Source organism: Pholcus phalangioides, unplaced genomic scaffold, assembly GCF_987345545.1.
Source record: "Pholcus phalangioides strain wild (caught in Gottingen) unplaced genomic scaffold, Ppha-v1.0 ptg000004l_1, whole genome shotgun sequence".
NCBI classification, from domain to species: Eukaryota; Metazoa; Arthropoda; class Arachnida; order Araneae; family Pholcidae; genus Pholcus; species Pholcus phalangioides.
Window position 1 is genome coordinate 36,059,219 of NW_028301597.1, and position 27,601 is coordinate 36,086,819.

General features: G+C 33.3%; 2 protein-coding genes across 2 annotated transcripts in view; one reads left to right on the forward strand and one right to left on the reverse strand.

The window, feature by feature from the left end:
• Positions 1-848: 848 nt before the first annotated feature.
• Positions 849-12,552, reverse strand: LOC149087351 (PITH domain-containing protein 1). Its single transcript, XM_089231418.1, has 6 exons — positions 12,237-12,552; positions 8,121-8,164; positions 7,506-7,583; positions 5,879-5,983; positions 3,629-3,737; positions 849-1,321 (listed from the first exon to the last, which is right to left on the reverse strand). The coding sequence occupies exons 1-6, from the start codon at positions 12,429-12,431 to the stop codon at positions 1,220-1,222; spliced, it is 633 nt and encodes a 210-aa protein (XP_089087544.1). The 5' UTR covers positions 12,432-12,552; the 3' UTR covers positions 849-1,219.
• Positions 12,553-12,752: 200 nt separating this feature from the next.
• The window catches only part of LOC149087352 (calpain-7-like), a 29,081-nt gene continuing 14,232 nt past the window's right edge, over positions 12,753-27,601 (forward strand). The window contains exons 1-10 of the mRNA XM_089231419.1: positions 12,753-12,864; positions 16,900-17,040; positions 17,958-18,066; positions 18,899-19,059; positions 19,399-19,466; positions 22,192-22,416; positions 22,891-23,104; positions 25,763-25,848; positions 26,873-26,966; positions 27,204-27,350. Of these exons, the coding sequence (XP_089087545.1) occupies positions 16,933-17,040; positions 17,958-18,066; positions 18,899-19,059; positions 19,399-19,466; positions 22,192-22,416; positions 22,891-23,104; positions 25,763-25,848; positions 26,873-26,966; positions 27,204-27,350 (1,212 nt within the window). The 5' untranslated portion in view covers positions 12,753-12,864; positions 16,900-16,932. The remainder of the gene's footprint in view (positions 12,865-16,899; positions 17,041-17,957; positions 18,067-18,898; positions 19,060-19,398; positions 19,467-22,191; positions 22,417-22,890; positions 23,105-25,762; positions 25,849-26,872; positions 26,967-27,203; positions 27,351-27,601) is intronic.

Below are 27,601 nucleotides of genomic sequence, written 5' to 3' on the forward strand. Positions count from 1 at the left end.
TTAAATCAAAGGAATATAATGACATTTTCTATTATAGAATGCATTTTTTTAATACTAGCTGATCAAAATTATGCTTTTCTGCCATTTTTAAATTTCCATGATTGGTTTTATGATGACACAATATACTCGCATTAAGAAAAAAAATGACTTTTTTAATGCTATCATTTTAGCAGAATTTGGGAAGCTCAGTATAATAAAAGAATTCTAGTCTTGCAACCACCAGATGAGACTTGACTAAGACAGACGATTCTTTTTCTTTACCAGTGTCACAAGCCAAATGTGAAAGCTCAGTCACTGATGATCTATTCTCAATGTGTAACCATTTTACTTAATAAAATTAAATAAAATCATCTGACATGACATAGCAAGTGTCATTCCCCTGATTTGGAAAATATATATTTTCACTAAATATTTTTATATTTTGGATTTGTTCTTTTTTCATACATAAAATACTTGTGTATGTTGCAGCAGCGTACTGTTTGTCAAACTTCAACATATAGTCTTAAAACAGTGTGAATGTAAAAAATATTGTAAAGGTTCAGCTAAAATGAAACTTGATTGAAACAAACAATTGCAAAATATAGTCCTCCGACCACGAGATGAATTTTCGCTGCGTCATGCCACGTCACGTCGGATGATTTTATTCAATTTTTTTTTTTGGTAAAACGATTGCACATCGAGAAAAGTTCATCAGTGACCGAGCTTTCACGATTGGCATGTCCTTCTAGGATAAAATATCGTTTGACATGACGTGCTGTAGCCAAATCTCATCTCGTGGTAGAAGGACTATATCACAAGTATATGCATGAAATTTCATGTAATTATTGCATGACAAATTTTATTTTTGTTCACTTTATAAATGAAACAATTTATTGTCACTGTAAATAAATGAATATTTTACAATGTGATTGCAAGCACATAGAAATAATAATTTGGGGAAGATTAAAAAAACATCAATATCTCAAGTAATATTTCTGAAACATTCAAACGATTACAGATTTTAGTGAATCCACTCCATAGAAATGCTAGAACAAGCTATCAAAAGCAATATAATTTATTTTCATCAAGACAATTCATCACAAAAAAAGCAACATGCTTAATGAACAAATATTTTTTAGTGTATAATTCACTTAAAAAACACAATCAGTATAGCACTATTAATAATGTGTTCATATTATGAATTCCTCTTTTTTAAATATCACAGTTGAGAGTTTTTCCATCAGTGAATCTCCTGAGGTAGTCGTTCCATATTTCTAATCTTGTGATCAGCAGGATTTGGTGAACTTTCATAGGAACATAACATGACCTCTTGACGAAATGACTGGGAGGAAAAAATACCATATTACAATTTATTAACACTAGAACAGCCGGAGCAATCATTTCTATGGTTTTTGATTTTGAAAATGTTATAACTTCAACAGTATTTAACGTACTTTCCATTTTTGGTGACTTTTCATTATTTTTGTACTTGTCTCTGTGTATGAAAATTTGTAAATATTGAGGGGTTTTTTTTTGGGAGATATCAATGTTTATACCTAGAACAGCAAAGAGCAGTCATTTTGACTGCTATATGTAAATTGTATGTTTTCTCCATGTGATGGATGTTGATGGAAACTTTCGCTTTTAGATTTATTCCCCATCATTCCCTGATGGCACACACAACATATTCAAGAGTAACATATCAACAAGAAAAAATAAATGAAATAATGCTCTTTGTTTTGCATCGTGTTAGTGGGCAATCTAAAATTTCTAAGCTAAGGGATAGTATGTATACACAATCAAAACACTGTATATTATTTAGCTATAGCCTGTTATCCAAATTGAGGACACTTTTTTCTTCTGACTGTTCACCTGGCAAGTTCAGTTTTTGTTATAGTTTGACATTTCATAACTCTTCGTACCACCATCTGTTTGAAAGCTTCCTAGGAAACATAGGTTTATTCACAGTGTGTAGAAATAGCTCTTACAGAAATATGTATTAGAGCAAAATAGTCTAATTTTATCATTGCTGAGAATGATATTTCTGTCAGTAAATTTGAGGCTGAGGAGACTTACGATGCAAACTCTGACAACAAAAATCATGATTTTCTGTTATACAGTATTTACCCGAAAGAGTGATTCCGGAGGTGACTTGTCTGAATCGGACAATACTAATAAAAAAGGAAGACAGATGTATGTGTATTTTTTTATCTGTATATCCTTTGAGTTTATTTGTTGTATGAAATTTTAATAAAGCCCTGGTTTGCACTCGATAGTTCAAATTTACATGGTGGCATAATAATGTTATCCATAGAGTGTGCGAACAATTTTTTTTTTCATGGCAAATCTTGTCTACAGTTGCCCTCCGTAACTCACACAGAGATAATTATACATCAATAAATATACTTCAAACTATTTTTTCCCCAATTAAAAAAAAAATTGGATTAAAAAAAGATTTAATTTTTTTGAGATGCATTTAAAGGGTTGAGAAGGCATTTTTTTTCTCCCTCAATCAAAGATATTATGAAAGAAAAGCGAATAATATCAATGAACATTAATTTATTACTTTCAAATATTAGTTAATTTCAAATACTCAAAATTGATCCAGAATATTTTACAAGTATTTTCTAACCATTTACTCATGGCTTTGCTTTGTGGTACTTTATCTGGCAGATAGAATTTTAAAACACTGCATTAGATACAGTCTGACTTCTTTATAATAAACACAAAATAATACAAATTTTCATATGTTACAAAGTTTTTCCACTTCCCATGAATTTTGTATTGCTTGTTAAGGCAGTATGGCATACATGTTAACCTTGAGACCAAGCCTCTCTGTAGTGGAAATGTTTGCAACAGGGAGAGGGGGGGGGGGGGGCTTCCCACAATTTTTTCCATTCACTACTGTTTTCAAAATTCAAATCAATTTTCTTATTTTCTTGTCCAAAATCTGGAATTTACCCTGCTCTGACAACCATTTAAGGTTAACCTTTTGTTTAAGTTTGGGCCTGTTTGCTGTTGATATTCTTCATGATGTCAATGAAAGTTATTCGATTTTTTTTGGAAAGGATGCTATCATTGCTCTTTGTCGTCATCAACATCCCTCTCCTGTTTTCTTTGTAGAAACCTTACTTATGAACTTACCTATGAAAAATGTTACGAGGAATCTTGATAAATTATTAAACTTTTGCTCATTCATTTCTTTTTAATTCAGCAATTAAAATGTTTTCGGTATTCTGCCTAGAGATTCAACTTACGAATATGCGGTCAGCCAAACAAAGCAAACCTTTACACTAACTATAGACAACAAGGATACTTCACATCACTTCAAATTCAGCTCAATATTCATTCTTTAAAGGTGTGGTCTTTACGTGACATCATTTTATACTCAATAGGATAACAGAATTATGAGAAATCTCCAAACAAATACCTTTGAAAAAAACAGACTTCCACAGTTTTTCATCATTCTATATGGTAGAAAATCTATTGAAACTACAGACATTCTGTAGTAGTTAGCAAGTATGCAGTACGGATTTAACGAAATGCATATGTAGCAAATATTTTTGCTGTTTTTTCCAAAGAGAATTTTTTTTGCAATAACAGAGTATATAATCAGGAAGCACTATAAATACATGATGTGAACACTTACTGAAATAAATTCTCCTTGCAGTCCAATGTAATAAACCTTTGTAGCATCCGCACCAAAATTCTTTGGAAAATAAATCGATAAATGATAGCAACTAGAAAATTTAACAGCCCTGAAAAAGTAAAAGCAATGACTATTGTTTGCAAGAAAATAAAAGGTCTTCCATATATCATTCACGTAATATTGAAATAAAATGTCTGTTCTCATGTTCATTTTCTGCCACTAATTAATTAATATTTTATTGTATTTTTTTATACAGTAAAATCCTCTTAACATGGTATTCAAAATGTAGAATTAATACAAAACTTGTACCACTGAAACTAGTTTGAAAATGACCCCAACCAGCAGACATGAAAGAACATATTGTAATGATTAAATGGCTTTAATTGCATTTTAAATTATGGTACCCCATTTCCCTCGCACTAGATGGCATGCCAGGGAATTTGAGTAGCTGAGAGAGATTCGGAACGATTTCTTAAATATCTTGACTAAGAATAGAATCAATGGCTGTTTTGAACCTTGTCTTTTCTACTTCATTCCACGATTCTTTCTGTTTTGTGAACTACTTTTAGTTAGTTCTAGCTTTGTGTTTGCTTGTGCACACCGCCAATGCATGCCATGTAAAATTTCGGATACTAAGGATATTCTTTCACTTACATTAAATGAGTTAATTGGAAATATAAGCAGTCTGCGATTTACTTTTGTAATCCTTGATCATGTTTGTAAAATTTGAATAAGTGGAAAATTGAAGAAATGCACTGCAAAACATAGTAGTATAATACAGAAGTGACAATATATTTCTTCAATCTGTGAACATGCAGAAAAATGAGCAAAATACACCATCCATATTTTGTATTAGTGGTTGATAATTAAATTAGATAAATAAGTAAATGCTTAATTTTCATTATCAGTATCAAATTCTTGGACGTTAGGTACAGTAGAGAAACCATTATTTTATTTTAATTTGCTTATTTATTCAGTGTTCAATAAAAATTGATATCAGTCTTTTGAATATATCATGGGATTTTTATTGAACCTCGCTTTTCCCAGCATACCAGGAATGGGCCAAACTCTAACATTCGAAAAGCTGGTATACTCAGATTTTCATGGCATGCCAGCTAATGTGGGGGAATACAATATATATAAAAATCATAGAACTAAAAAAAATCTATGATTAACTTAGAATTGCTATTGATTGAATCTCGGGTGCTCATGCTATTTCCTTCAAAGATTAGAAAAAAAAACTGTGATTTTAAGCTTTTTTAAAAAGGTCTTATTGTTAGATTTACTGAATGGTTTTGATATCTATGCAAAGAATTAAATTCAGTTCTTTAAAAGTTCAAGAGAGAGGACTGATAATGTAAATTCCCCCCATTAACAGACCTGAAACCTCCAAAATGTTGTCAATGCACTTTCTTAACCTTCAGGAACAATGCTGTGAATACTGGAATTTTTTGTCAAGAACATATGGTCCTCTTCAAATAATTGAAATAGTTTGTTTCCTTGGGGTTCGCTGTATTTACCCACTTATCAAAATGAAAAAGCAATTGCCACATAAGTGCACACTCTAAAATTGCCATAGCCACCCAATGCTTATTTTTGTATCTGTTAATGATCAATCTAACATTTATGGCTTCTGCAGTGACAATTTATGCATGAAAAACTCAACAATAAATTTTTACAATCTGCATTGATTTGGAGTTTCACAATTGCTTCAATGTCCCCCCCCCCCCCCAGCCACTTGATCTCAACTCAATTGAGCATTTGTGGAACAAGATTGAAAGGTCTGTTAAAAACTCCAAAACACCACCTTCTAATCTGAGGGAATCAAGAACTGCCATTTCATTAGCATGGGGGCACATTATTTCTCCTCAATGGTTTCAGAAACTTTTAGCGCCCCATGCCTAGAATAATATCTGCTGTCATCAAAGCTAGAAGGGGGGTCCCACAAGATATTAGTGTTTATTAATAGGGTGCTCCTAATTTTTTGGCCACTGGGTGTATAGGGATGAATAGCGACTGAAGCAAAACATATGTGAAAGCCATATAAACAAGGTTCCATTGATATATCTTATGACTTTTGAATTATAGTTGCGAAACAAAGTTTGAAATGAAAGAGGCAGAGAAATTATGAAGATATTGTAAAATCTTGGAAGAGTTAGAAACCATAAAAAATTCAAAATTCTGAAAACTACAATATAACTTTTAGTAGAAAGTTTAAATACAAACTAAAAATTTTTTTTTTTTTTTTACTTTAAAGAATATTCTAAGACTCCACTTGAATGTGGCGGAATTTCAAAATGTTCATCAGGTGGACAATTCACATCATCAAAACCCATGTACGGCTTATTTTTATACCTGTAATTTAGAAAGAAAAAAAAAATCAATAAAATATCCAAAATATTCTAAGTGTGCCATTTAAAAATTCCACTTTTCTTTACCATACAATTTTAATTGCTTTTTTAACAACTTTTTTTGTGATGAATTGATGCAATACAGAATAAATTCTGAAAGATGAGGCAAGTTTTTCTTTAGCATATCAATACTTTTTTTGTTTCTAAAGAAACCTAAAGGCCTACTATGAGACAAACTTCAGGATTTGGTAGAACCCACAAAGGCAATAATCTTTTATAACAGGATGCAAGGTCCAAAATAAAACTTAAAATCGCTAGAAGATGCAGGAAACACCTTTGCTAACATTAAAATATCTTTCTTTATGTATAAGTTAAATCATAATTTTCAGATTAAAAAAACAGAATGATCTTGTACCTTGATTTATTAGATGGAGATAATATATCTAATAAATATTAGACGAGGGGGGGGGGGGAAACCCTGTCATAGCGTGAAAAGCAATTTTCAAGAAAACGCTATTCAAAGTTTATCAATGAATAAAAAGGCAAAACTTAGGCTTTTTCAATGATAAGGGCGGCATATTCAGAAACTGCACCTTAAAGTCCAACAGATGGTGCCTTTCAACCAGAAGTGTGATTACAGGATTTTTCCTCTGTACCCTTCATCCACAGTGATACCTCGCTGCAATGATACTCGATATAACAATAATCGCTCTACAACTATATTTTTTCCTAGGTTTACAGAGTATCGTCATACAGAGGTTTCATACTATATTTATACCACTTGTCAACTGTTTCAACCCTAAAACTTCAGATAATCCTAAAAATTTAATGAAACAACTGTTTAAATTTCCGTCTTTGAAATAAAAAATTGTCAGATTTAAGTGGAGAGAACTATCTGTCAAAGATATTACTTATATCTTATTTACAATAACAATTTACAATAACCCCAGAAGGCATGAAATGCACTTATACTGGAAGAAAAAAAAAAATAGTCAGTACGGGAAGCACTTCGCATACGGAGCCAGGTCGAAATCCCCAATAGTGGAAGCAAATCTTGCGTAGGAGGCACATACAAGTTCTGATGGAAGACTGTTCCATATTCTTGCCACACGGCATCTATATCCTTGGAAAAAACAATCCCTTCTAGCCATTGGTATTCTTATTTGGAAGCGATGCCTACGTAGGTTAACTTGCCTGTCTATGATCTCAAAGAAAGGCTCTCTCGATGGTAGATAAACAATTTGGTGGACTAGTTTGTAGCACATCTTCAGATCTGCAGCGATTCTACGCCATTCCAGTGAGTGTAAACCCAGAAATTTAAGTCTCTGGCAATAAGATAGACCGCTCATGCCAGGTATTCGTTTAGTAAACGACCTCTGTGGCTTTTCGAGGAGCTGTATGTCCTTGATTTTGTAAGGGCTCCATACTTGAGAACAGAACTCCAGAGTCGGGCGAACGTACACACAGAAAGCATATGACAACTTAATTTTAAAAAGAAAATTTTATGAAAAATTTAGCAAGCTTACAGTCTCATTTTCGCCGGATGTGTATCCCCCTCACCACCGATGATAGCTAATCCTTTCAGCTTCACATTACCTGTAAAACTGGTCAGGGAGGGGGGAAAAATAAAAAGAAAAAATTTCACACTGACCTCTCTCTTAACACAAGCATATCATGCGTGAGAAATAATAAAATATATTATGCAAGACATTTTCACAAAAATAGATGTTTCATTAACAATCAATGAAGTCTGACAAACACCTGAAAAATGACTTACAATTGCAACTGATTCAACAATAATCCTTACAATGTAATCAGGTTTTCACGGTCATTGACAGATGAATGAACATGTTTTGGGCTACCAGGCTGCTATATGTTGGCATTTACATCCTCTACAGGTTTGCAAATACTCTCCTGTCAGTTGGGGGTGAAAACTTTAACCTACGACCAATTTGTAGCCCATAAAACTTTTATTAACTCTTAGGATTACTTTATGAATTAAGGTATTACATAATTCATCGTATCCTTAAATGTATGGGGGGGGGGGGGAAATGAATATTATTTCTTTGTAATATCATAGAAATACAAAATTGAAAATTGTGAAAAATTGTCATTGCAATAAAAATATTTTAAAAACTCACGGTATATTAAATAATAGTTCTTCATCAACATCGCTCTGAACAAACTGCAAACAAATAAATAATAATAATTACAATGATTAAATGGTATAATAAAGGCTTATATGTGCAAATAAAAAAATTATTTTGAATAGTGAGTATAACAAAAAAAATTAGGAACAAAATACAAACAATAACCTCCTTTGCTTCTATGATTACGTGACTAAGGCTTTGGGTAAGAGCAAAAATGTCGACGTTGTTTACCTTGATTTCCAGAAGGCATTCGATCGGGTCCAACATGGCAAACTCTTGAAGCGTTTACACGAGATTGGAATAGGGGGCAACTTGCTGAATTGGATAGAATCGTGGTTAAGAGACAGGTCGCAACGAGTTATGGTGAACGGGGAATTCTCTGGTTGGACAGACGTCACAAGTGGAGTTCCTCAGGGAAGTGTCCTTGGCCCCATACTTTTTTCACTTTTTATCGATAAACTCGATCAGGGTATCGATGGAATTACTAGCAAATTCGCAGATGATGTGAAACTAATGGGGGTAATCGGGAATGAAAGCGATAGGGAATTGCTCCAGACCAACTTAAACAAGATTGCAGCATGGGCAAATGAATGGAGCATGACGTTTAGCGTAGATAAGTGCATGGTCGCTCATTTTGGTTCGAACAACCCACGGTTCTCTTACGAGTTGAATGGTGTCACTATCCCGGATGCAACTAGAGTCACCGATTTGGGAATTCTCATTGACGAGCGACTTAAGTTTTCTGAACATTGTTCAGCGGTTGTCAAAAAATCGAATAGAATGCTTGGTCTCATTTTCAAAAAGGTCTCTTCGCGTTCTCCTAAAGTCATTCTTCCGCTTTTTCGAGGCTTAGTTCGTCCTGGACTGGAGTATGCTGTAAGGTTTTGGAGACCATACCTACAGAGGGACATAGACTTGGTTGAAGGGGTGCAGAGAAGAGCTACGCGTGTCCTTATTGGCACACAGGGCTTGAGTTATGAAGAAAGACTTCATTTTTTGAATATGTTTACATTGGATGAACGCAGGTGTCGAGGAGATATGATCAAAGTGTTCAAAATTTTCAATGGGATGGATAGGATGGACCATGAACTTTTAGTACACCGCCAATCGACTGCTTTTACAAGGGGACACCAGTATCGATTGGTGAGGGACAATGCAAGGTTATGGTGTCGCAGGGAATTTTTCTCCAATAGGGTTGTTAATAAATGGAATAGCTTACCCCCGGAGGTAGTAAATTGTAACACAATTGACACGTTTAAAAAGAAATACGATAAACATGTTGGGGTAAATCGAGAAGCTATCCATTCTTAGAATAAGACAACCATAAGTATTCTTTATGGGCATTGTATAATATTTTATCATGTGTATATATTGTTTGTAATTTGTGTTAATTGCATTTTTAATTGGGTTGCTGTATATTTGAAACATATGACAACCATATTTTTATGGGCATCTTTTTATCAGCCACCTCGTTGGGCATTTTGCCTGTTGTGGCATTGTATTTGTATTTGTATTTGTATTAATAACGGAACAAAAAACAAGCGATAACAAAAAGGAATGAAACACAAATTAAGAACGAAAGTTACGAAACATAAATAATAAAAAAAGGAACAAAACAGTCCCAGTATAAAAAAGAACACATTGAATATAGCTTTACTCTGAATTGCAACAAATTTAACTTCGCTCGGCAACAAAAGGTGTATGCAACCTATCTCAATGGTTGACTCTTTAGCAAAAGGCATCTAAAAAAACATGGTAAGCTCCAAGGCAAAGTGATTTCCCTGAGGCCCCCTACCGATATAGAAATACCTGTCAATTTACACACTAATTCTATAGGCCTACAATTGTAGACAGATCTCACCATCATGGGATGCCCAGGTGGACCAATGCATTGCGACTGAAAGTTTAGTTTCTTGGTCTGATATACCATTTATACTGTATATGTTACCCTCGTTTTTCTTATTGGGGTACCTCATTTTCTCTCAGGTTGTACATTTCATACATCCATTTTCATTACTCTTTCTTTTTTTTTGTATTTTCCATTTTTACTATTTTTATTTTCTTTCTAGAGCGTTGGCACTTTTCTTTCTGGTCAGCCATTTTCTTCCATGTGTATTTTTTTTTTCTGTCTGCTATTATTAATATTATTTCCTTAGGGTTGCTATTCTTTTGTTGCAATTCTTTTTTTTCTTCACTATTGGTTATCGTCTCAAAGTGATGTCACCTAGAAGTTACTGGTACAGACCGCCACACTTGAATAGAAGCCATTAATATTTTGGAGTTTTTTTTTATTTCTATGCATCGTATATACTGTTTTCTTAGCATGCCACATTGCTTTCATGTTGGAATATAATATTTCAGATTTATTTTATCAGGTTTCACATTTCATATTTTCATTTTTATCAACTTTTTTGCATGCTAGCCATGAAAATTCTAATCCCGCAATCATATTTTTATTGAACCCAAAGACGTTTTTCTGTCCTCTGACCACAGTATTAAGGCCTATTTAAAAGAAAGCCCTGGGTTTTTATTTTTATTCTAGAGAATATTTATTTATATATCAGGAGAGGAATGGTTGTATTATTTAAAAGTCCTGGTTTTCATTATTTTCCATCGTGCATCTGATCTAGGATGTTATACTTTTATATATTATGCCCAAATTTAGTCTGACAATGTTATTTTGTCATTCAGTTGCTATTGTCATTTTTTTTTTCATTTTTAACAGCCATATTTTCATTTTTAGTGTCATTCCTTTTTTTTGGCGATGTGCTGAAGATTTCGGAACAGCTTTGGTATAAGGGACACGTCAAATTGGCGACTTTTTTCCGCGATAAGTTGCCATCGTTGGCGCACTCTGGATCGGTGTTGTTCTGCTGGGTTGTCGCTGTTCTGGAAAATTCTGCCAGGCGGCGTTAGTTGTTGCAGCGAGTCTTTTCAAACAGTCGTACAGCCATTTTCTCGTTTGTGCTTGTTGTCGGTTGTGTCGAGTGTTTGGATTACATTTTCGTCGCTGGTCAGGTTGTATTGTTCCCTTTTTTTTCCCTTTATTTAAACAGTGCCCGTATTTTATTTATACCATGATCGCTTTATTATTTAAACAACGGTCCGGGCTTTATTTAAACTCAGATCGATTTGTTATTTAAACAACGGTCCGGGCTTTATTTAAACCCAGATCGATTTATTATTTAAACAACGGTCCAGGCTTTATTTTAAACAATGGCCGGGTTTTATTTAAACCCAGATCGATTTATTATTTAAACAACGGTCCAGGCTTTATTTAAACAATGCCCGGGTTTTATTTAAACCCAGATCGATTTATTATTTAAACAACGGTCCGGGCTTTATTTTAACCCTGATTGATTTATTTTTATCCAGAGTTTTATTTTTTAAACAATCCAGAGCTTATTTTTGTTTATTGTTTTTTGCTGTTTTCTATGCTGGCAATTTTTTTTTCTGGCGCAAGTAGTGTCTGGCGGCTTTTTCTCGGACCGTTGGACATATTTGGCGTCAGAAAAAAAAGTTGCCAAAAATCACCAACCTGTCCCTTATACCAAAGCTGTTCCAAGATTTCTTTTGCTGGCAAGAAACGCATCCGACAGCATGATTCCCGTTCACTCTCAGGACTTCTCATCATGCTTTCTCACCAAAGGAAAAAATCGGCAACACATCACCAAAAGAGATTATACGATAGCTGTTATGCTAAGGATTCAGTTATCATTTATGAGGATTGTGGAACTTGTCGGTCATGTATTCAAATAGTTCTTTAGGGAGAACCCCTTGGCATGATAAGTATCATATACAAGCGAACCCTGATGTAACGCCACCGTTCGCCTTATAGATTTCTGGCGCTATAATGAGTTTAGCGTTACATCGAATCACAAATTTAATTGTGTAATCCCTGTGTGTGGAAGAGTTGTTCACTGAACAATTTTGGCGTTAAATCAGGGGGCGCTCCAATGGGATTTGACTGTACTATCAATATTACAAGCCCACGAATCAAAAATTCGTTTCAGTGCACAGCTTAGCGATTATGCTCAGCAGTTTTCCTAAATCCAAAATGCAACTCCAAAAGATTGGCTGCAAATATTAAATTAATATGTTTCTCACGTGTTCCGTATCGAGACGCTGATCCCAAGGCTTGAACACCTCTTTGCCCGAGCCGTCAATTAACTCGTTCAAGCACTGTACTTGCTCCATGTTTATTTTCGTAAACAAGCTGTACTGTACACCGAGTTCACCGTCATTCTCGTCGCCCGTGTGGCTACAACAGCCACCTCCTCCTGCACCGTGAGAATGAGACATTATCTAGCTGTGATGCTTTATATTTATAAGCACGAAGCCAGTGCAAACTGAAACAAGGCCAGACCGCAACTAATCTTTTCGAAACAAGTCGAGAGAAGGAAATTGATTCAACTCGATTCCAGACGGCCGTGACTCAGACATTTGAACTATGGTGACAAAATACATTCAAATACCAATTTATAAATCATGCTGATATTTCATAAATGTGAAAATAATTTTTAAAATAATAGTATTCGTGTTGAATGAATATATTGGCTCATAAATTCGTATTTTCAATTTTATGAAAATTTTAATGCTCCTCTGACTCATGTTTATCAGTTACGGGCGTACCGATATCGTCCATTTATTGTTTACACCTCGATTTTTTTTCCAAAAAATTGTGATTTTATGATCGAATGGTGAAAGATATTACAAGAAGTAGCTCTTGGCGTTGGTATGGATTTTTTTTCTTTTTATTCGCTACTTATATATATTTTTTTTATAAAAATTGTTAATTGCAATTGTTTTATGTTGTAAAATGAAGTACCTACGTTCATTGCCCCAAAAATAAAAACAAAAATGTCTTTCGGTTACTTCACTACCCTGGGCAAGCATTCGTTTCCGCACCCACTCCTAGTGATCCAACAAGCCGGTGAAGAATGAAATCAGTCAAATCGGCGCCCTGTCTTCTCCGACGCCCCGGGCACCCGCCTACGCACGTGTCACCATTTGTTGTTATAACTTTTTTAGGGAAGGTGCTTTATAGTTAAATTTCTTTGTATAATTTGAGTGGTCGTCAAAGTTCTATTTCAGACAGTTAAACAATTGTTATTTTTATTAATTTGTTTTTCCAAACCATAGTCATTTTGTGTGTAATAAATCAGTGTACATCCTCTTATGCAAAAGTTCTAATCTCCTTTGCAAGGGTATTGCTAGTGCAGTCCCCTATTTCGGTCGAAAGCATTTCTACAATCATGCTCAAAAGTTAAGTAACAAACTGATGATGATTCTCTCCATTGTAACGGTATGATGATCTGGGCAGAAATTTCTATTGGTGCTTACATCGACATTTGTGTCTCATTGGAGGCTTAGAGACAATAATGCACTATTGAGGAGACAACCTTGCACCATATACTCACACCATTTCTTTCTGTTATGGGACGTGATGTCATGTTTATAAACAATAATGCAAGCCGCTGTGGTGGTTGAGTGGTCGTAGTGATGGACTCGCATCGCGAGGATCCGGGTTCGAACCCCACCATTGCCACAGTGGTGGTCAGCTGAAGTTGGTTTTCTGCGGTTCCCAACTTCGAGGTACGAATGCAAGCCGATCTCCTCGTTAAAAATTTTTGTAGCAGAAAGCAACAGCCCTGCAATGGCATAACTATTCATTTGTTACACTTCACTCACTATGACTTGAGAAAAATCTCATAGTTTAAAAAAAATTGATTGCAGATGGCAGCACACTACACATAACAAGCATTACACGGAAACAAACTTCACGGAAGGTTCACTGTACGTACACACACATTCCAACATGTGTCAGTTTGTTAGAAGTTCCGCAGAGGAATATGGACGAGGTGCATGTCTGGTTTAGTAGTAGTTGTAAACAGTAATTCAGAAGTTAGCACAGTTTGTGTGAACAAGCATTATGTTCAATCTGACTCGCATGGAATAGCCACATACTTGACTTGAACCCACTAGAGAATATATTAGACACATCATCCATGGAAAACATTGAATTGCTCTCCATGACCCTTCCCAAAGCCTTGGTGAGCTGAAAAGTTTTTGATTAAATGGACTCTGATACCGCAAAGTGCCATTGGTAATCTTATTATTGGAATGAATCCACGTTGTCAAGCCTCTGTATACAGCATAGGTAGTCATACCCCATATTGGTTGCCTTCTCCATTGAACTTTTTGTGTCTCAATATATGATAAGATGGTATTTTTTCAGCCTGAAATATACTGAGAAATTGAATTTTCAAGATGTTAATGCCGAAACTGATATTTAGAAAGAAAAGTGATTTGCCTCCTCCGGGAATCGAACCCAAGTCCCCGTGCGAAAATTGCTGTAGTTAAGGGAGGCTGCTATGACTCCATTCAGTGCTTCATGCTACTAATGCATTTTATGAGGAATTGAAAAGTGTGTCTCTGCTCTGGTGTATTGGTTAGTGCACTTGCCCGGTATGCAAGAGGATCCGGGTTCGATTCCCGGAGGAGGAGGAGGCAAATATCACTTTCCTTTCTAAATATCAGTTTTGGCATTAACATTCGGAAAATTCAATTTCTCAGTCACTCAATATATGATCTTTCTTTTCTATGCTAGTTATTTGACACTTTAGGTTTTCTTTCTTTTGTTCTTCTTTTTTTGTAATTTCACCAGAGAGTGACCTTTGCTTCACCCTATGATCAGTATAAACTCCAACAAAATAATTAAAACATTTGCTTTTAAAAGCATTTTCAATTCTGTTTCTCATCGTTTGAGTATCAGTGCACATAGGCTGACTCGCCCTGATCCCCGTTCCCTGTGGTTTTGCTTTGCACATTTTATGTGGTCATGCACTCCATCTTTTTTTCTTATTCTTCTCTCCCTTTTTCCGTGCACAACCCAGTTCTGACCGTAACCTTGGCTATACAAAATTAAAGAGATGCAATGCAGCACTTTTGCTAAATCTATTGTTCTGCCAAGTTTGACGTTTGTGTACTGTGCTCGCTGCTTCGCTCACGATAAAATATTTCATGACAGCCGTACACATGAGTGGGAAATCACACCATTCAAGGAAAATGCATAGCTTGCTCATGTAGATGCATCTTTACAGTCACCCTGAAGATTCCACTTTTATGGTCGGTGCTGCCCTTACCCATACTAATTTCGGGCGACCAATTATGTTAAGGACTACAATTTTATATATTTAGTGGGGGGTATATTACTTCAGAATATACAGGAATGCTGAGAAAGTTTCATACTAAAATTCTAAATGCACAATTAAATGTAAATTAACACAAAAGCTGATAAAAATTCAGCACCGAAGGTGGTTTCAAACTAATGAGAATAACAATTCCCAAAACTAATGAAAATTTTAGAATTAAACTAAAAATAATTGAAAAAAGTTTTCCAGCACCAATGAAACAAATAATTCCAGAGTTGAGGAAACAAATAATTCATAAATAAATAATAATTAAAAGAAATTATGTCACAATGCACATGTTTATGGTACCTTACTAGTTGAGAGTAAATAATGGTTGACATTTTCTTTGTTAGATGTATAATTGGTAAGAGGTGTTAAAAAAAATTGATTCTGAAAGTAGTATTAAAATAAAATATATGATCATTAAATTGGGTTGTCAGTATTATGACAATGAAAGTCTTTCAACTGTCATTTTTTGAATATTTATTTAAGTAATAAATTGCATAATTAAAATTCAATCATTTAATATTACCAATAATTTTCTTTGTAATCAAAAATATCTGTTTTAGTCATAGTTATGATAAATTTTAAGAAAATTCATATTCAGCCGCCGAATATTCAGTATTCTGCCAAATCACCTATTCATCCCATCCATATAAAAATGTCTTTCTCCTGGCAATTAGGTAACCAAAAAGGAAGGTTTGATCATAAGTTAGGGACAATATAAATCTAAAAAATCCAGATTTCTCGGTTGCATCATCAAGCTGCATAAATGTTTCATCTGAAGGCTAAAGTTTTGAGAGTGCCTTTTGCACTTTAACAAAACAAAGACAAATTAGAAATCTATTGTCCCTATGAAAATTGACAAAAAAAGTGAGAAACACAAATTAAAAAAATAAAAATACAATTGACAAAAAAAAATCCGTTAAGAGTATCATTGATTGTCCGAAATGAAAATGAGCAACCAAAACTCATGGAACATGTTGTGAGTTTCAAGCATAAATATCAAGTTAGTGCTGAAATAGGTAACATGCGGCATAAAATTTGCCTGTCTCTCAGCATTGTTAATCTTAAATCAAATTTTTTTTGTCATGAATTTTGCACAAACTATTTCATTTATCAACAGATAAAGGAGTGTCCCTAAGAATTTTTTCTGGTTTGTTTGGTTGACATTTATTTTTTGATAATTTTTTTAATTTTTTTTTTGTCCAATTTTGTGAGAAGGACCCCTATGGGCCAATCGACAAGAAAGGGGGGAAGCCCGTAAGAACTGATTTTATATATTTTGGGGGGGGGAGATCAACATGTAAAAAAAACATTCGGAATTGTGTGCATGAAAAAAAATTGATGAAAGAAATTATTTCAGACAAATTAAAAAATTATTCTAGAATTAAAAAAAAAATATATATATATATATATATATATATATATATAATATATTTCCAGCAGTAGAGTTTTGAATACATTAATATATTTCTGAAAGATGTATATTACCTTATATAATCTGTATATTATCTTAAAAAATTAGAGGGTATGTTTTGTTCACATTTTTTCTAATATTTCTATATATTTTCCAGGCTTAAACTTTATTATATCGAAACTGCTAAGTCATGAGTGAAGATCCAGGCAAATCTGAAAGAGATGCTGTTGAATTTGCTTCAAGGGCGGTGCAATTTGATCAACAAGGAAATTATGATGCTGCAATCTATTATTATAGAGTGAATATTATAAGAACAATTATGTTCTCTAAAATTTGTTTAGTTTCTCTTACATTTGTATATGTATATTTCCTTTATTTATCTTATGCAAGCTCCTCCAACCATTTACAGTGTGGGCCACATTCAACATTTTAACAAGGCCTGTGTGGGCCGCTAAGCTACACTACACACAAGTTAACAAAGAGCTTTGTGGGCCATGTCCCATTTCCCATCTTTTGTGAGATCAGGCTGGCTTTTACAAAAATGTCAAAAATACAATAGAAATGGACAAACAAGGTGAAATATGTATATTTATTGAGTACACACATTGAGTATATATGTTCTTTGCCCCTTCCCCCCACTTGTTGAAATGGCATTCTTGCCATGGCTTACAGGTGTATTTGCAGGGCCGTACAAATCCCAGGTGCTGAGTCACCATGGCGACTAAAAAAAACTGGTATCGGCACCTGAAATTTTCTTTGCTTTGTTACTAAATTGCAGGCTAAGAGCAGCTCAAATGTATTTACCAGCATGAGAGAGGGTAGGTCATTAAGTCAAAAGAAACATTATTTTGGACCTTTTTCTTCGGGTAAAATGTTTTGGTGTCTAAAATTTTTTCTGGCTCCTAGATTCTTTTGTGATTTGTCCAGCCCGGGCTTATGTGTTATGCAGGGCATATTCAAATTTATTTATAACATTTTTCACAATTCTTTACTCATTTGCACTGTGGTAAAATCGACGCTGTTCAAATCCCTTGAAAGTCTGCAATGATGAGTCTAATGCATACATACATACAACACTTATCAAAAAAAGTTAGGAGATCCTATTAAATTTATTCTTGTTTCGATAACTTATTATAAATAATTAGTTAATGTAATGCACACTTATTTTTTTTTTCTTTGTGTTTGCTGAAACTTTACATATTGCTTTGTTGTTAGGAAGCTGCACAATCCCTGAATGCTGCATACCTGCAAGGTTCATTACTAGCTGGAATTAGGGAGAAAGCTGATGAATATATCTGTAGACTTGAAACTTTGATCAAAGAAAGTTAGTTTCCCTTAAATTTCATTTCTTTTTAACAGAAAAGGTAGTTTACTTGATTGGCAAAATAAATGCATGTGTAGCAGTAACAATCATGACTCTAAATATTGCTTTTTTTCATAAAACAAGTACAGTAGTGGTGTCTTAAAATTTGACATTAATCTGTCTCCAAAAATTAATGTCAATACCAAAAAATTTTATTCATACACGCCCTGTATGTGTCTATATTCAATTCTAAAAATTTAAGTGTCAAATTATGAGGCACTTCTGTGGTAAAGGCTTTCAGTTTTCAATCTTGAAACTCTGTGCTCAGATTTTAAAATGTTATAAGTCACTTTTTCAAAATTTCACAATGGCAAATTTGTAAACAACATTTGTTTGTTGTACAAACAAATTTGTGCAACAACATTGCCAAAATGTGATGCCATGGCTTTTTGACTTATTAAAATTTGTATCTGTTGTTTCCTCATAGACTGAAAGAGAAAGACAAAATTTTGCCACCTTCTAACATTTTGACAAACGAGACTCCGGAATGCAAACAACTCAATTTTTTGGGAAAAGTGGCTTATGACATTTCACCATCTAAGCACAGAACTGCAAGCAATACAGGCTGTTAAAAATTCCAGATATATCTTGTTTTCACTTTGGAATTTATATAATATCAATGGGATAAATATAAGTTGGTATGTGATGAGCTCAGAAATATGAATTTCATCCAAGATATTCAATTAAAATTAGTACAATAGCAATCCTGAGAATGTCAAGACAGCCAAACAATGAAAGTAATGTAAACCTTATTCAATGTTGCCTATTATACTTGTGTTTGTTTTTCCTGTAGAAGAAAAACAACATTCCAAGGCAATAGAAAAAAATAACCATCAGTTAGAATTGGAGAGAGCTGAATTTCACTTGAGGCATGCATTAGATGAAGATGAAGCTGGAAATAAAGAAGAAGCGATAAAAATTTATTCAGATGCTGTGGAAATTTGTCTGAAAGCGGTAAAACATATTTTATACTCAGTTAATGTGATTGAATTGCTATATACGTATTTATTTAATTATGTAGCGCTCAAAAGTCTTGACAAATGCGATAATGCTTGTATCGTCATTTTCATGCATTGCCTTGTAAAGCAGAAGGAAGATATGTATTGACACCTGTAGCTGAAATTTGTTTGTTTGGCGTTAATGAGCTTTTATTTTCAATTTTTTCGGACTGATTGAAAGTGTTTTGACAAATATAGTTTAATCAAATACATTTGATTAAATGTCTCCAACATTTATCTCATTAATGTTGATTGCAATAAGGATTATTGACTTTGTATTTCATTATTTTTGAAGATGAAAATGACATCAGACAAGGTCTTACGACGAAAATTGGCGGATTTGTCTAAGCAGGCGTTAGACAGGTACAGATTAACTCAATGCAAAGAATAATTTTATTGTCATTTCATTTTATACAAAAATTTTTTTGTGCCTTTTTCCAGCTAAAACACTCTCCCTCTATTTTTTAATTTAAATGTTTCTAATTACCTATGTTGTTATCCATTACTATACAGTGCTTCTTAAAGGTTATTGTTCTTGTTCTCTTTAGCCCAGCATGCTTTCGTTGGTCATTTAATGATGTCCTTGATCTAATGAGTGAAATTGTCCTGTCAGTTTAGTTAAATGGAGTTTCAACTATACATGGCATTTATCATCTTTCTTCAAATAAGCCTCACACTCTTCCATAATTGAATCATCAGTTTTAAGAGAATAAAGACAAAAAAATGGCAAAATTACTTTTTGTACCCTACAGTAGTGATGGGCAAACGACGATCTGTAGACCAAATGCAACCCACTTGGTTTTAATTAATTAATTAATTAAATTTTTTCTATTTCAGTGTTTTAAAAAAATTCATTTTATAGGGCACTCCATTTTTTGCGTATGGAAAATATAATTGTGAGAATTTAAATAGAAATTAATTTAAAAACTTTCACGTGCATCCCGGTTCAGGCATGGATGTCTACTAACACTAACAAATTCTGTGGACGGATCATGCTGATCCCTTGGGAATACGTGAAGATCACGATATTAATAAAGGGGGGGGGAACATGCCCTGATAAATATGCATTAAGTTATTAAATTATACTTATTTATTTTCACAGTTGTAAAAGAAAGAAGTTGGCCACCTGACCAACTTTCTGTTTGAGGGCCAACATAGCGGTCAGCAACAACTTCATGCACAGTATTTTCCACTATAAGCCGCACCAGTAAAATGACTTGGGAAACACAGATTTGTATATGTTCTAAGTAATGTGGAGAAACACAGGCAAATAGGCCGTTAAGTTTTTACCTTGGGCTTTGTTCTCCTTCTTTGCTTCTTAAACTGACACTTACTCAATGTTATATCATGTCTTACTCAATGCTATATATACTCAATCGTTAAGACGGATGAATGTACACATATTAGGATAGATATTTTAAAAGCAATTAAAAGGGGGCCTATGCCATCCCATTCGTTATCTTACACTTGCCATATTATATACACAGGATACAAAAAAAAACAAAATGAGAATCTTATTGTGAAATATAAAATATCCATTGGAGCGAGTCATCTTGCTTAACAGCTTATTGGTGAGCAAATGGATTTGATAACTTGTGGACTAGAAGCCAGTGTCAGTTTTATTGGGTTGAGTTCACTAGCTCTGGTGGATTTGATGAAAATATACAAAATAGAAACATTGTGTGGGGGGGGGGGGGGGTAAATACAATGAGGGATCACCCATGCCATCTCGCTTAGCACCTTATTCGATGAGCAACATGAATATGACAATATGAGAACGCACGTGGACAAGAAATGCACGAAGAACTTAAATAGAGGAAAGAGAAATACACATATACTTACATTTATATACATATATATAACTGCCAGGCCAAGTCGTCTCGCTCTAAACCTATTTTGGTGAGCAATGTGGGATTAGTTTAAATGGGGGATTGTCTGGAGAGAGCCTTAGCTAAGGATCAGTTTTGGTCTTGTTGTTTTGGTTTACTCGTGCTGGCTGGTTATATTTATATTTAAAAAAAAAAGAATATATATAAAATAAAAACTATATGTCATGGTTATTATGAAACCATTCATGTCCTCCCACCCAGCACCCTCTCTAGAATAGCAGAACGAAGGACACTTGTGGTTATCACATTTACATCATGCCAACAGTCAACTTGCACAATGAGGTAGCCGATGAAAAATGCCAATACAAATAAGAGATTTTTATGCTGGAAAAGGTTATATGGTGAAAACATTGCAAATGATTTTTGGTCACCAGATGAATGCAATGTAATAAAGCAATTATGAATGTTATTCATTAATCAGTAGTTCATCTCTAAAGTATCTCTAAGCTTTGTTCTACACGTGAGTGGTAAGGAGGGGAAAAAAACGGTCTCTAGAGGCAGATATTGGACCTTGGAAAAGCATAAGGTTCAAGAAATTAATGTACCACTCATGCAGTGTTTTTTTTTTTTTTTTGATTTCTCAAAAACTTGAATTTTGGACCTATTCCCTTCTTAATACTGATGATTCAATTGAGCTTTGTCTTCATGTAAGATATGTGTTTATCTGTTTTTTCTTCATACCACATCATTCAGAATAATAAAAAAATAGTCATAGTTTTAGAGCTTTTTTCCTCTGAGCTTTTGAAATTTTTTTTCTTATATAAAATAATCAGCACCTGTGCATCTCATTCTGAAAGCACTACTACTAATCTACTTCTAAATCACCCATGTACCTCATCCACATTCCTCTCCAGAACTTTTAACAACTTGGTGCATGTTAGAATGTGTGTGTCAGTATTGTGAACCTAATGTGAAGTTCATTTTTGTGTAACTCTTGTTATAGTGTTGTCATCTATTTTTCGAACTATGAGTGAAGTGTAATGATCAAAAATTTTACTGCTGTAAGTTGTTCTCTGTAATGAGACTTATTAAGAGGGTGATAAATATATTTGAGGAGTGAATGCAAGTCAATCTCTCATCGATTTTGAAAGCACTGCAAGCCACAATATTATTACAGAATTTGTGCATGATATGACTAACATGAATAAATATGTCATGAATAAAAATGAAATTATCAACTTCTGAAAATTTTATTGCAGAGCAGAATCACTGAAAATGGAAACACTGCCAGAAGTGCCTGATTCACCAATTTCATCTTCAAATGATGCTCCCTCATTTTCCGGTAGAGAACCAAAAACAGATGCAGGGACCAGTAGAATGCAGCTGGTTAAAGACTCCGAAGAGACCACAAGTAAACAACTGCAACAGCAACTCCATGTTAGTGGTAATGATTCCTACTCCAAAGAAGAAATCAATGTTCTTAGGTATTATTTTGTAAATATATATAATTTCCTTAATAAAAATGATAAAGCCTTTGCATTGAATTTCAGAAGTTTTCATCATAATATCTGTGTTATTTTGATTTAAGAACATTCAAGCTTTGTATGGCAATACAGAGTAAATACTGCCATTACCTTTTATTATTTCATTAAATTTATCAATAAAATTCTTTTCTACTATTAATTTTATTTTATTTATAAATTTATTTGTAGATGTAAATCTTATAGTTTTGTATTTTGTTATTGAAGTTCTATACATCTTTTGCTTGTATAAAATATTAATTTAATAACTTTAGCTTTTTACCATAAAATTAGAATATGTCTTAGAGCAGCATGTATGTTATGTATTACTTGGATTGGATGTGATTGTAAATTAGCAAAAGAAATTTTTGAATTCAATTTATTCATTCTTTGTGATACATGGTGATTCATTTAAAATATTTTGACTTCTCTCAATAGGATTGGTTCCATCATAAATGGAAGAGAGTTTGTGCCATTCATGTCTTGTGATTTAAAGGAAAGGTTTGCTTATCCTCTACCATATGATGACAAGTGTGGAAAATTAGCCCTCAGCCCAAAACAGAAGTCATCATTTGTAAGATGGTCTCGACCTGACGAAATTTCTTCGAATCCAAAAGTGATAGAATTAATTGACTGTTTCAGCATCAGACAAGTAAGTGCATAATTTAAATTTTATTTCTTATAGTAGTCTAGTTCAACCATTTTCTAACCGTTTTCATTTCATACATGACTGAAATAATTTTTGAGATTCCATGGCACAATAAAAATGACATTCTCATCTGAATGTTATTGTTCGCTGTTGTCATTTAATTTTTCGGTGGCACACTTTGAATTCTGCATCACATTGGTTGAAGACCACTGATATAGATAAATACAAAATATTTTATTGTTGTGAATAATTTTTGATTCTATTGTTTGAAGCAGCAAAAACTTTTATTTGCAAAAACAAACACAAAATACACTTTAAAGTGAAAAACCTCATAGAAAAGACAAGACATGAACTCATATATTACCATATTGGACCCAAGAGACACAATGTTCTTCCAGGCAGCCCTATGAATTAAATTGTTATATTTTGCCACCATTTCCTAAGAACCGTATGTTGTGTTAGTTAATGTTGTGTAATAAAATATGAATATTTCAAAATGTTATACACTTATCAGATTTGGAATGTTAAAATATTTTACACAAAAAAATGAGTCTTATACAAATAATGAATCTATGGAATAAATATACCTTTTCATTTTACAATACTATTCATACACAGGGGTCCCTCGCTTTATGCAATTAATTGGTTCCGCAAAATGACCACATAAGACAAAATCATGGAAAGTGAGCTGAATTTTAACATGGGAAAGATAAGGATAGGAAGGTGGGTTTTCTTCAGAAAGATTTAAAAAATTTAACCCAAAATACTGAACAGCAAATGAACTTTTTTTAATGAATTAATTATTTAAACTTATATGAAAAAATCCAGTGAATTTAGTCAATATAAATGAACTGAATTAATTATTTTTCTGTCTTCACTACTTCTGGTTGATTTTAGTAAGTGTGGATGTTTTCTTTCCTGAAGAGGCTAATAAGTATGATAACTCTTTTTAATGAAATAGTCAAGATTCGGCTGACAAGCAGCATTTTTCGTCTCATAAAGACTTCATTAAAAAACCAGAGAATTTGACATATTTTTTTGCAAGTATGAAAATTTAGTTTCATTGGAGCCACTTTTTTCGATTAAATTTATTATGGCATTGTCAATGTGTTACCAAACGTTCATAAGTGAGATCTGGTGAGTTGTATCTGACAATTTCTCTCATATATTTGTCTCAGCTGCATCATCAAATACAACATATTTTGTTATCAAATGATTTAACTATGTTATATATACTGGGTGGGCAAAAGTCTGTAGAAACTTTAAAAATTCATAAAAACAGAAAAATAACCAAAATAAAAAATGGTTTGCAGGGTTAGCATTGCTAGGTCATTAGAATTTTAAGACAGGAAAAAAACCTCAAAAAACAGCTGATAGGTGACGCTGATGTCAAAGCACACAAGTCAAAGAAAAGATACACAAATAGTGAACAGAATGCCTCCAAATAGTTTATTATAGCAGTATGTGTTCCACATCACCACCACCACAGGGAATAACACATTGCAGGCAAGTCACAAATCCAGCAATGGCAGAGTGCAGTAAGTCTACATACACAGTTTACAACTGGTTGTGAATTAGGAGCGCAAGTTCTTATAACTGTCTCATTTGCATATTTCCACCGAAGTCGCTCGTACCAGCGCCACCTATCGGCTGTTTCTCAAGTTTTTTTTCCTGTCTTAAAAAAATTCCTGTGACCTAGCGATGCTAACCCTGCAAACTGTTTTTAATAGCGGTTATTTTTCCAGTTTTTATTCATTTTTAAAATTTGTACGGACTTTTTGCCCACCCTGTATCTTTAATTGGCAAGCCCATTTCCAGGATTGAAGTGAAACTTCAAGCCGAATTTTGCAAGTTGGAATTCCTAAAATCAATTTTTGAAAATCATGTTATGGCCGAATCGCGTAAAGTGAAACCCACGTAAAGCAAGGAATACCTGTTTATGTATACATACACCACATATAGATATGCATGTGCTTTTAGAAATAGGTATTTTTTTTTTTTTGTACCATGACACTGTAAAAATGTATGTTTGATTTATTTGGTTTCAATTAAATTATTCCAATATTTCCCAATTTTTTATATTTTCTAATCACAATACAATACTTTTTATAAAACTATTTATGGTTTTGCTAAATGCTTAAGTTTCAATTAAGACTTTTTATTATTATTTGATTGAATTTACACTTAATAGATAGTTTGTGTCTGGTAGCTGATATAGAGGCTTAAAACCCTATTTGTTGCTGACTGGGGTGTATTTTCAGTCTCAAAAATTATTTTTTCATTTGCATTGGAAGAGATAAAATCATTGGAAATCATTGAATTTATTTCAAAAATCTAATGAGTCCATTAACCATCTGATTCCCAGGATGTGTGTTTCATACATTGTTCCTTTAATAATAATACCTGAGTGTTTAAATCAGCCTGTTATATAGCCACACATCTGAGAAATAAGTCTCAGGACTCAAGGGGTTAATTGAAACTTTTTGAACAACAAAGGGGGATTAATATTAGATACAAAATGTAGGTCTTCAAATAAATTTTGTACTGAGAAAATACTGTTGACCCACAAGTTTTCTTCTACTATACTATTTGATTTATTAATGGCTGATTAGTTATTAAAATGTCCCAATTTTTTTATATTAATAGAGTTATAATTTTTAGACAGTTGTGTCTGACTGCTCTTTTGTTGCTTCTTTGGCTGTCTGCGCTTTGTATGAGAAAAGGTTCAAGAAACGAGTTATTACAAGGTAAGTTTCTATTATCTATATTCTTTTAATTAAATTGTTTACATTTGAAAGTATCCATGCTCTTGGGGCATAAGAGAGAAATTGGTATTAATTTTGAAATTTTAAATTGTATAAAACTATCAAAAAATTACTTTTTTAAAATTTATGTATTTATGTAGAAGAGTAACAATTGTTATATGTCACTAATGGCTATACATATTTTAATTGATGTGGTATTCTTACATAGTTCAATACCCATCAGAATGTGGCAGTTTATAACATTTATTCTCAATTCTGAATTTTGGACTGCCTAAAAGCTGCATACTTTTTACTAAACCTTGTTTCAAAGCCATTTTGCAATGACTTTTCTTGGCCTGGATCTGAATCTTACTTTTGGAGCTAAAAGTATTCGAGGGGAAAAACTATATGGAATCAAATAGAGAGGTTCTGGGTTTTCTTCTTAAGCCTCAGTGAAGCCTTCTGTTTTAAACCTCAGTGAAAAGGAAAACTATTTTGTGCCTTGCTCAAAAGACAATTTGATGAGAGCACTTTGAAGTCAAATTTGCAATTCTAAGTTAAAAAAAAAAGTTCTTTTACTTATATATTACTTTGTGGCAATAGGCATTTGAAATCCACCCAAAATAGTGTTAAAATATTTGAAATATACTTATTTGTGTTAGTTTCAAATTGCTTGAGAGGGCATATGAATGTTTGATCTGGACCACACACGACTCATAGTCTGGATACCCTTGCTCTATATGTTTAATTTGATGTTTGATGATACAATTTTGATATGAAAAACTGCATACTCCGTTAGGAACTCAATTACAACTCATGCTTGTTGAAAAAAGAATGAGTGACTTTAAAGTGATTTTTTCCTACTATTTATGTTCTTGCAGGGTGATGAATACTGGAATTAAATCAAATTGAATTTATCACGTCATATTCATCAATAATTTAGATAGATTTAGTTATTGAATAGTTTTTACTAACTGTTTGTTACTATGCAATTCAATACTTATTGTTATGGTTTTCTTTTTCTCAGTATAATCTACCCCCAGAATCGAGATGGTGAACCTGTTTATAATCCATGTGGAAAGTATATGGTGAAGTTAAATATCAATGGCATAAGCAGAAAAGTAATAAGTTTATCTAGTGTTAAAGTCTCTGTCATTAAATGCTGTATAATTTACTATCAAAATGCTTTGATTTTTTTCACCAAGCACTTTTTTGTAAAGCCGTAAAGTTTTATTCTTGAAGTCTATATGAATGACATTCATAATAGAAATGCATGTTAGTTATTGTTATACTTCTTAATTTTGCATCCTTCATTCTTTCTGTATGTTTGTTGTGTAAATTGTCTTTAATTTTTACAGGTGGTCATAGATGATTATCTTCCTGTTGGTCATTGCAATCAGCTTCTTTGTTCGTATTCAAGCAACAAAAATGAATTTTGGATCTCCTTTCTTGAAAAGGCGTACATGAAGGTTATGGGAGGTTACGATTTTCCTGGATCAAATTCTGTAAGCTCTGTTCAGAATCAAAATTGTGTCTACATGAAGTTTATTTGTAATCATTGTTTTGTTTTAGAAAAAATTGATAAAGTTTTTTCTCAAAGGATTGCTACTAAATTCTTTCAAACTATTCTGCTCTTGTTATTTGATAATTACTTATTGATTAATTAATTATTTTCTCTTGTCTTTTTAAAAAAAACTGAATTATGTATGGGTGTGTAAGTATATAACATTTTAATGTATGTGATTTTTATCTTTTT

Bases quoted from the DNA above. Each gene is read 5' to 3' on its own strand.
- LOC149087351 (XM_089231418.1), bottom strand. From the start codon at position 12,431: ATGTCTCATTCTCACGGTGCAGGAGGAGGTGGCTGTTGTAGCCACACG. The intron at 3,738-5,878 runs GTAAAAAAAAAA...TTACTTTTTCAG, and splicing joins GTCTTAGAATATTCTTTAAA to GGCTGTTAAATTTTCTAGTT. The intron at 1,322-3,628 runs GTAAGTGTTCAC...TTTTCCTCCCAG, and splicing joins TGCAAGGAGAATTTATTTCA to TCATTTCGTCAAGAGGTCAT.